Source organism: Galeopterus variegatus, unplaced genomic scaffold (genome assembly GCF_000696425.1).
Source record: "Galeopterus variegatus unplaced genomic scaffold, G_variegatus-3.0.2 Scaffold218, whole genome shotgun sequence".
Lineage (NCBI taxonomy): Eukaryota > Metazoa > Chordata > Mammalia > Dermoptera > Cynocephalidae > Galeopterus > Galeopterus variegatus.
The window spans coordinates 432651-443525 of record NW_007726329.1 but is presented as its reverse complement, the minus strand read 5'-3'; the positions used below and the strand labels follow the sequence as shown (position 1 = coordinate 443525).

The window sequence follows — 10875 nt, the reverse complement described above, 5'->3', positions numbered from 1 at the left end:
AGCACCTGACTGTGACTAGAGTGACTGTAAATCCCAACTTTCAATATTTACTTTTTTTTTTTGGCAGCTGGCCGATATGGGGATCCAAACCCTTGACCTTGGTGTTATTAGGCGGTGCTCTAATCAACTGAGCTAACCGGCCAGTCCTGATTTTACTTAATTCTAATTAATTAAAATTTAAATTAAAAAATCCGATACATTAATTAAATTTTAAATTAAAAAAACCCATACGCAATGGAGCTCATAGAAGACTTTTAAGTATGTTGGGAACTGCCGTGAGCATAGCACTCTACACACTCAACTGTGAACTTTATGAAACTCTGAAAGCCAGATAAACTATTTCGGATGAAAACGTAGATTCCCGTGGCCGATGACATGTGGGAAACACACAGGGGATCTCGAAGTCGTCGCACTGAGTAAAAGAATGCAAGATATGTCATTAGTATTTGTTTTATACTGATCCATGTTGAATATCTTGGCTATATTGGATTAAATGCAAGTGATTGTTAAAGTTAATTTCACCTGTACTTTCTTTTTTTTTTTTTTTTACTTTTTAAAAATTGTGGTTCCTAAAAAAGGTAAAATTAGATATGTGGCTCGCGTTGTTTTCGCACTAGACGGCGCTGGCCGCTCGTGGAAGCTGAGACCTTCAGTACCTGGAATCTTCCAGGCAGGGGGGGACGGTGCTCCGGCCCAGGCGTGGGGGTGGAGAGAAGTTTCTGGAAGCATTATGTAGTCATGAGTCACGTCAGGGAATTCTCACGGCCCCCGTTCAATGCGCGGGGAAACGTTGCCTCGGGAACTGAATTGGCAGAGCCCGGACTCGAACCCTGATCTGTCCCCGAACTCGAACTCCCATTTTCAGTACTGTCCTCTTGAAACCTCCCAGTGGCCCTCCAGGAGGTGACAGCGGGACTCGAACCAGGCCCAAGTCCCGAGGCCCGGGACCAAGCGCGCCGCGATACCGCCACTCCGTCTCCCCCGAGGAGTGAGTCAAACGTTCACAACGGCCTCCCCGGCAGCTGGACCTCAGGGGCCAAGAGGTCCTCAGGGAAGCCCCCGGAAAGCGTTCACCTGCTGACAGACGCCGAGGCCGCAAACACACCTCCTCTCTCCTCAAACGCAGCTCAACAGCGCCGGCGCCCGACTTCCGCTTCTCTTCCACGAATCCCCAGCTGAGTCTTCTTCTGATCCCGCCCCCCACGCCAACTAAGCCAATCATCTCTCAGAAAACGTGGTTTATCCCCGCCCCTCTCCCATCTGCCAATCACCCTGGGTGCGAGTACCGCCCTGCCCGCCCTATTAAACGAGCGCCGCGCGCCCCCGCTCGGCCGTTGGCTGCGCTGCCAGCCGCGGAATGAGTCTCCAGGAGGGGCGGGGCGGGGGGCGGGCCACGCCGGTGCGGGAACCCTCAGGACTGGCTAAGTGCTGGGGCCACTCCCTCCCTTGACATCCGAGTCGGAGACGCTGGGGATTGGTTTCCAGCTGACACCCTGAAGAAGCCAAGAGATAGTCCCGCCTCCTTTTACGCAGCGGAGAGGGAGCTCCGCCAATTGGTCCGGGGAGTCTGGGCGCGCGCCGGCCGGCGCTCCAGGATTGGCTGAGGGGGTGCTCGCGCTGCCGGGGAGCGTTGGCGGTGATTGGCCGGAGGGTGGGGCTGGCTATTCGAAGGCGGCGCGCGGACGAGGTGCGCCCTTCAGTCTGCGGCGAGAGGAGGTGGGAACGGTTGTCGCTGACGCCGCTCCACTGCACACCCCGTCCCTCCCCACACGCATCGGACGCAGACGCGGCCTTGGCCACTGTCGCGGCCCGGCGAGGCGATGGCCAAGGTGTCGGTGCTGAATGTGGCGGTGCTGGAGAACCCGAGCCCCTTCCACAGCCCCTTCCGGTTCGAGATCAGCTTCGAGTGCAATGAGGCCCTGGCGGACGGTGAGGCTAGGCCTGTTCCGGGACCCCCAACTCTTCCCCAGGCCAATCCCGACCTCCCCATGGAGACCCGCCCCCACGGCCAACCAGACCTCCGCAGGAAACGCCCATATCGCCCCCGCCACCAGCCCCGATCTCCCTGGGAACCCCACCCCCTACGGCCAACCCCACCTCCCGACTGGACCTCCCCGTGACCTCCTCCCCCGCTGCCCGCTCGAGCCTCCCCGTGGAGACCCCCACACACACACGGTTACTCCCGTTTCCCCCGTGGAGACCTCACATCCCCCCCCCCATTTATTTCCTGGAGCTTCTCCTAGACACTCGTTTTCTATGGAGAGACCTCGGCCTCCATTCTGTAACCCGCGGAGACCCTCAGCCACCCCATCCTCCCTGTGGCAAGACACCACTCCAGCCCTCACCCCAGTTTTCCCCTGGAGATACTCCTACCTCCCTTTTTCCCTGAAGGAGACCCTCTCCTCCAGTCACCCTTTTTCCCCCATGAGGACCCATGTTCTCCGTGGCAAGACCGCACTCACCACCATCTCCTCATTCGTCTCCCGACAATCCCCTCCCCAACTTGCTAGTGTTTAAATAACCCCACCTCTGTCATCTGCTCCGTTTCTACCCCGATGCACATACCCTGTAACCTGGCTTTCCTCTTTAGTTTGGTCCTTGTCCCCCTGCACTTGAGCTCTCCCAGGGAGGAATGGCCAGGCTTCTAGCTCCAGTCTTTGGGGGGGTAACTTAGTCTCCCTGGCTCCCGTCCCTCTCTCCTGTCTGACTGTGGGCTTGGATGAAGCCACACTCAAGTCTGAGGGGTGGCATAGCCAGGCAGGCATTGGCCGGTTCCCGTGATTTGCCTGCCAAGTTCCAGGGGACTTACTACAGCAATTCTTCCATGGCTTTTAATGGCCTGACCTAGTCTGGGGGTGGGTGGACTGGGCTGAGCCGCAATGGGATCCAGCTTCAAACAGTCAGCTGGGAAGTCACAGCCTTTTGTGCATCTTTTCCAAGGTGCTTTCACAGGTGTGCTTATTTATCTGTCTGACATAAAGGTAGTCATGGCTCTCATCTCACAGATCAGAAGACAGGAGCCAAAAAGAGCAAGAGATCTTTCAAGTAAGGGTCTATACAAATCTAAAATCTAAAGTCGCCCAGGGAGCCTTGGTGCCACCAAAAGGCAAGTCCTGTTTTCAGGAGGAAGTACTCTATTAGACCATTTTTCTACTTGGTGATTAAAAGACAAGAGGCAGAAGCTGTGGAGGTAGAAATTTGTGAGCTGGAAAGCCAGGGTATGCTAACTAGCACCTCCCCGTGGCAGGTGGGTGGTTGGAATAGCTTGGGGCTGGTACAGTGAGCTCTGTGTGTGTTTGGGGTGGGCCAATGTGTCAGTCTCCTTCTGGTTTCTCTCCTTTTTAAATTAAGAAGTCTACTTGTGACTAACTATAGAATAAGCCGAGTTAAATCCTTTCTGGAACAAGGCAGGGTGTAAATAAATAAATAAAGTGTAGAATGACACTGTGGAATAAGATTTAATTTAAAAGCCAGGAGGAGATGTAAGGAGCTAATAGGTTAAGGGATTCACAGTTCCCAGATGGCAAGAGATCGGGTTTCAATCATCCTATTTGTGCTCCTTGCATTTAAAAATGGTTGAATGGCTATTATCAGTATTTTTATTCCTAGGAAGCCCCTGCCCTGGGACTTTACTAACTTATTTATAGAATTAAAGCAGGAAATCTAATATCAACCTGCTGGTCATTTTTTAATAGAAATGGAATGACTTCTCCAAGGTCACACAGCCGGTTTGCAGAAGTGTTGGCCCTAGAGTTTATCTCTGAATTCTGAGTCCGGGTTCTTTATCTTAGCTCCAATCCTGGGAAAGAAAGAAAGCATTTTCTATTTTTAGAGATGGCCTATAAGTAGAAATGACCATAGAATGCATTGCCAAATCTGGACACTCTCAAAAGGTGGTGAGGGGGTGCTATTATTAATTGTGCCTGGATAATAAAGCTTCTCCTCAGAGAAACTCAAGTGGGAAATCCAGACTCTTTAGTTCCACCCCTAGGGCACTCTCCATGACTCTGCCAGCTTGCTTTCTGCCTCTTCCTGGCCTTCTTTCCATGAAGAAGAGAGAATGTTTCCTGCCTCCCTCTTGGCACTATCAATTGAAGCTGACAAAACCCCCAGTCCCAATCAGGTGACCCCCATTTCTGAAGATCTCCAGGCCCCCTTTGCACTCTTTTCTTCTCAACATCTGGAAATAACTGCTTCCAAGGAATAGGTCCAATTTTAATACAGGAGATGTGTTTTCCTCCAATTTAGTTGACAAATTCAGTAGACACCTGTTGGGTAAGTCATAGAAGCCAGATGTTCTGCCCCAGAGCTGACACGCTGTGGTGAGACCAAGGTTCATCTGTGTGATTACTAACACAGGCAAAGTGGTAAACAGCAAAAAGGCCTGATGGCCATGTTAAGTTAAAAACAAACAAAAAAGGGGCCGGCCTGTAGCTCACTCGGTAGAGTGCGGTGCTGATAACACCAAGGCCACGGGTTCGGATCCCATGTAGGGATGGCCGGTTCGCTCACTGCCTGAGCGTGGTGCTGACAACACCAAGTCAAGGGTTGAGATCCCCTTACCGGTCATCCTTTAAAAAAAAAAAAACAAAAAAACAAACAAAAAAGGCAGGAAACAAACTCTCCAGCTAGTTTAACTACAGTAATTTTTTACATGTCTTTAATGATATCGTTGGTTTTGGCTTTGATTTCATGCATGCTGGAGGCGCATCTTGTGCAGGGGTTAGCTTGTAAAGTTAGGGCATAAGACCAAATGTAATGCAGTCGAGTTGCCCTTGATGTTGCTCAGAAGGTTAAGTACACGTTACGTGTGTACAGTCATGTCCTGTATGTGGTAGGTATGAGTTCATGCTGTATTGGTGATGTCTCATGTTGAATTCTAAAGGCTATACTGTATTCAGAAGTGAAATCATTACGTATGCCTCTGCTTCAACCACTTGCAAATTTAAGACGATTCCAGTTGGTGGGCCATTGTATCGATCATCTGTCTCCCATAGATGGTTTTATCAGCTCTTCTCTCGAGTCAGTATTTCTCTGTCGCCCTTAATTAAGCAATTTGATTCTAGTTGTGTTACTACATGTAACAAAAATAAATCAATAAACTTAACTTCCTCCCCGCAAATAACAAGAGGCTGGAGTTTGACTGAACCCCAATGACATAGCCCACAGACGCGCTAGGGTTCCTGAGTAGAGGGGCCTGGGTGAAACTGCAAAGGGACAGGAAGCAGGTGTATTGAGGAAGGGCTCAGGTGACAAACCTCTGTAGTCGTGGCCTGGCATCAGTGTGTTTCCAGAGTTGGATGCTCTTGTGGGACATTGGACTAAGGAACAGGGCAGCTTCCAAGAGAGCTTACTTCCTGTGAAAATCATAGCTTGTGAAACTTCCCCCAGCTGCTGGAGCTGTAGGTTGTGTAATTTCAAAGATCCTAAAATAAGTTCCAGGTCTACTGCCAAGCTTCCCTGTACTAGCATGACCTTGTCCCTGATACACTTGGACCTCCCGCAAGAGGCAGTGGTCACTGGGAATTTCCTGTGATTGATGGGCAGGGTCTCCTTAAGCACTTTTCCATTAACCTCGCCAGAGCAGACTCAGGGATGGGGCACCACTCCTAGATGGGACGTGGGAGAGGTAGGGTTTGGAGGATCACCCTGTGATGCTGCATTTGGTGACTGGGCCCCTGTCGCCCAAATGTCCATAAGTAAGCATGATTTGGTGCTGCATCAGGAAGACCTGGGGACAGGCTGACTCCCCCAGCAGCCTCAGCATCCCCCTCCTGCTGGCTGGCTCTCCTGCCAGATTGGAATCTGCTGCCCTGCCCCAGTTGTCGAGGGATCTGCTCTGTTCAGTGGCACCAGTCCCTGTGTGTGAAAGAGGATGCTGTTTCCTATCCCAGCACCCAGTGGGCAGGGCCACAAAATGGCCCAACTCCCTGCTGTTCCCTCTTCAGCACGCCTGTGTCACGTGGCTCTTAATTCAGCCTCTGCCATACGGTTCACTCTCAGGCTCTCAGTGGCCCAAGTTTCCTCCAAGGTACATAGTCAAGGTCGGTGGCAGAGCTAGGCCCACAGGAGAAATTTCCCCACTGGAAGTGGGGCTTCACACCTGCCCCAGTGTTCAGGATTGTGGTACCTGGCATTTAGTGCCCAATGAACAGCAGTCAGGTGTTCTTGGGAATAAAAATCTTACAAGAGGCCTGGCTGGTTAGCTCAACTGGTTAGAACACCACCCTGTAACGCCAAGATCAAAGGTTTGGATCCCCATACTGGCCAGCCACCAAAAAAAAAAAAATCTTACAGTATATTAAGGATTTGTTCAAAACTAACACAAGACTCTTTCCCTGCTTTCTTGCTTCAAGCTTTTCAATTCCTTAACAACCCCCTGACCCCCATGTCCTTGCAGACCTGGAGTGGAAGATCATTTACGTTGGTTCAGCTGAGAGTGAGGAGTTTGATCAGATCCTAGACTCGGTGCTGGTCGGCCCTGTCCCAGCAGGGAGACACATGTTTGTCTTTCAGGTAAGAGAGACGAGGCCTTAGGCCTTAGCCCTGGCCTCATAGAAACATCCTCTTTTACCCAAAAGCACACAGTGTGGTACAGCAGTCAAAAGTTCAGGTTCAGGCTGGCTGATGAGCTCTGTTGGTCAGAGCACAGCCTTATAACACCAAGGTCGTGGGTTCAGATCTCAGTACTGGCCAGCTGTCAAAAAAAACCAGTTCAGGTTCAAATCCAGTCAGTTCTTGTTATTCACAGGAGTTATGTTCTGTAAAGTTGCCATCAACCCTGAATTAGTGAATACTGAACCATCCCTCCTATGGAAAGAAAATACAGGGTTAGATTCTTGTGGGTCACAATATTTTTGGCAACCAATCGATACAAACCTTGTTTTATATGTGTTTCTATTTAAAGACACCTTATGTAATATATTATCCATGCATTCACATTGAACTCAGAGCCAACAGCACTATAGCTCATGCCTGAACAAAGTTTATCTAACACCCATTTTCCCCATCAGGCCTTCTTGCACACTAGACAGCACTTCAGCACTATGCTTGGGGGCCATTTTATTTTATTTTATTTATTTATTTATTTTTATTTTTTATTTTTTTTAAAAGATGACCGGTAAGGGGATCTTAACCCTTGACTTGGTGTTGTCAGCACCACGCTCACCCAGTGAGCGAACCGGCCATCCCTATATGGGATCCGAACCCGAGGCCTTGGTGCTATCAGCACCGCACTCTCCCGAGTGAGCCACGGGCTGGCCCTTGGGGGCCATTTTAAACATCAAACTCACCAACAAAAAGCACCAAAAAAATGTGGTGCTAAGTAGACCTCAAAAAGGACACTTGTTCACAGTAAGAGAGCTAAACAAGAAGGCGGAGTGTCGCCTTATTTGGCCTCAGGTGGGAACATGCACATTCGGTGATTCCAATTTTTTTTCTCCTGCTTTGTGCATGTCTGCAAATGACCACAAACATGCCACAAGTACTGGTTTCAGGGTTACAAATAAATTTTAGCAAATATTCGCAAATACAAAGTCCAAGTAACATGGATGGACTGTAACTCCTAAATGACTATTCCAGCAGCATCTGGTTGTCAGAAATGCAGATTCTGAGCTCTCCAGGTGATTCTTAGGCACACTAAAGTTTGAGAGCCCTGAGCTGGCTGGTAATCTCAGTTGGTTAGAGTGTCACCTTGTAACACCAAGGTCAAAGGTTTGGATCCTAGTACCAGCCAGCCACCAAAAAAGAAAAAAGTTTGAGAGCTTCTGATCAAATCCACTCACTTACTTGCATCTCTGCTGTTATCACCCTAACCCAAGCTCCCACATACCATCTAACCCTCTTACCCACCCATCAGATTCACCGATGAGCGCCCCATCTCCTCTTCAACACAACCAGGGCTGGCTTCCTAGGCATGCGGCCTGGGCAGTTGCAGGGGGCCCTACACTTGGTGTGATGCTCTGCTGTCACCGTCTGAAGCTTCATCCTTTTTGAATAAGGGGCTCTGTGTTTTCACTTTGCATTAGTTTTATTTTGTACCAATTATGTAGCCATTTCTGCCATTGCAGTGCACCCATAACTGTCCCCTTCTGTCCTCTGCTGCCTGGTCTAGCCTGCTGCCTCCAGATTGACTGCCAGAGCCTCCTGCCAGGCCTCCCTGCTTCCTCTATAGCCATCCTCCTGCCACAGCTCCATATGCCACCAGAGTCTTCTTTTCAGACCACAAGAGTGATGTGGCACTTACCTCCTGCTAAATGTTCTTGCTCTTTCCCAAGCCCTTAACTGGCCCAGTAGGCCCTGGGTGGCCTGGTACCTACCTGCCCCATCTTATGCCACTCCTCCCAAGCACCATGCACCTCTCTCTGTCACATTCAACATTTGGTAGTCACTTGTGTGATTGATTTTGTTTTCTGCATTTGCTTGAAAACCTGAGGATAGAGGGCCGGCCCGGTGGCGCACTGGAGAGTGCACTGCTTGGGAGCGCAGCAGCGCTCCCGCAGAGGGTTCAGATCCGATGTGGAGACCGGTTCCCGCTCACTGGCTGAGCGTGGTGCAGGCGCAACACCGAGGGTTGTGATCCCGTTACCGGTCAGTAAAAAAGACAAAAAAGGAAAAAAAAAAGAAAAAGAAAAAAGAAAACCTGAGGATAGAGAGTGTAGTTTTTGCTCTGTAACTACCTGTTGCTTGGGAATCTTTGCATTAATGATGTTGAGGCATTAATGATGTTGGGGGTGCTAAGGCCCGGAATGTGTCTTCCCTAGGCTGATGCCCCAAACCCATCCCTCATCCCTGAGACTGACGCTGTGGGTGTGACCGTGGTCCTCATCACCTGCACCTACCACGGACAGGAGTTTATCCGCGTGGGCTACTATGTCAACAATGAGTACCCCAACCCTGAGCTGCGGGAGAACCCGCCGCTGAAGCCAGACTTCTCTCAGGTGGGGCGTGTGTCTGATCTTCCTGCTTCAAGCAGGCCAGTTCTTTTGTACTTGGGGGGAGTTAAGCCATAGAATTGGAAGCCAAGGTCAATTCTTAAGGTTTTCAAGTAGTGCTCAGTTCTTGCGTGCCGGCCTAGAACAGAGGAGAGAAAGGTCTTTGTTTCTCAGAGGCGTGCCTTACAGAATCAAGATTAGATAGGTCCCAGCCCTAAATCATGGTGCACAGGCATTCCCTGGAGTTCCACACATGGTTGTTGGTAGTGATGGAACAAGCAAGGTCTCTCTGCTCCTCCTGGGCTTGAGGTAGGGGTTGGGGGTGTCTCGGCTCTAGGGCAGTAATGATAGGGTACATTGACAAGGACTGACATTCCTCTTTCTGCCCCAGCTCCAGCGGAACATCTTGGCCTCGAACCCCCGGGTGACCCGCTTCCACATCAACTGGGACAACACAGACAGGCTGGAGGCCATAAAGAACCACGACCCCGCCCTGGGCTGTGGCCTCCCCCTCAGCTGCACTCCTATCAAGGACCTGGGCCTCCCTGGCTACATCCCTGGCCTCCTCCCTGAGAACTCCATGGACTGCATCTAACTGGGAATCCAGGCCCTGACGGGGCTGGCCAGGACCTTGGCCAGTCTCCCAGCTCATCTGGAAGGAGCAACTAGGCCTCCCAGAGAGTCATGTGGGGGCCATCTAGGGGACTTTGGGGCCATCAGCTACACCCAGGCCTGTCAAACTTGGCCCCTAGGAAACAGCAGGGACTCCTCCAGCCCTGGCCCAATAGGCTCATCTCACTTCTACTGCACAGACCTATAAGAAGCAGGTACCTTAGCTCTTAATTCTTTCTGACCTGTGTTCTTTTTCTCTTCCACATACACTATAAATTCCACATGCAGGCCATTGTGCCACTGTGCTCCCGTGAGTACCAGTGACCCAGAGATCTTCCCTCAGACTTCCCTGCCTGCCTTGAGGCTTTCTTGGTCAATGCCTGGCAAGCCTTTGTCCCTGTTGGGCCGAAGACTCTGTCACCCCTTTCCCTTCCTGGACACCTGAGCAGCTCCACCCCAGCTTTCTGGTGTCACAAGCAAGGAATCCTATTTAGTAGGTGGACTCAGATACCATTTCTGTCCTCCCAGGAGGATTTTTAGGTCTTATCAGTCTAGCAGCCCTTGGAAAAACTCTTCCCAAAGGTGTAATCAGCAGGATGCTGAGGAACAATGGGTACCTCTGCTGTCAATCACAGCCACTTTCTTTTATTTCCTCACTGGATCTGGCTATCCCCAGAGGCTGCCAGGGTGGGGAGATGGTATGTTGGGCCTACTGTGCCCTGTCTCAGTGTTGGCATCAGGGCCCTTCTGCCTCTGGCTGCCTTGATCTGCCTTCTGCTAAGACCACATGCTGTCATAGGCCACAGAGTGATTTCAGGCAAGGGAAGCAGTCAGGACCCAAAAACCTTGCTTCCCTGATATACTCCCCACTCCTCACACCCCAGTCCCCTTGCTGCTATGTGGATGCTGTTGTGATTGCAGTTTGTATATTAAAGGGTTTTTATATTTTAAAATGTTTTGTTGGTCTAAAAATAAAAAAGCACTTCATCTAGACTGACTGTTTCTGCTTTTGCCTCTGGTGGACTGAAGCAGCTTGGTCCACCTCGTGATGTGGGGGTGGCCTCTTGCCCTGTCCAGTGGGCTGGCTGTCTCATGTCCCCTTGCTTGGCTCCTTACTGCAGTCTTAATTCATTATACAGTCGTATTTCAGACTGAGGTTCGGGGAGGGATTTTTCTTTGTCAAAACTTAAGCAAACCAGCTATTATTTTATTATTATTATTATTAATTTTTTAAAGATGACCAGCAAGGGGATCTCAACCCCTGGCTTGGTGTTGTCAGCACCACGCTCAGGCAGTGAGCCAACCAGCCATCCCTACATAGGATCCGAAC

General features: G+C 50.4%; 1 protein-coding gene across 1 annotated transcript; it reads left to right on the top strand.

The window, feature by feature from the left end:
• Positions 1–1715: 1715 nt before the first annotated feature.
• On the top strand, positions 1716–10538 carry ASF1B (anti-silencing function 1B histone chaperone). Its single transcript, XM_008566021.1, has 4 exons — positions 1716–1929; positions 6401–6516; positions 8763–8939; positions 9325–10538. The coding sequence occupies exons 1-4, from the start codon at positions 1821–1823 to the stop codon at positions 9526–9528; spliced, it is 606 nt and encodes a 201-aa protein (XP_008564243.1). The 5' UTR covers positions 1716–1820; the 3' UTR covers positions 9529–10538.
• Positions 10539–10875: the final 337 nt, after the last annotated feature.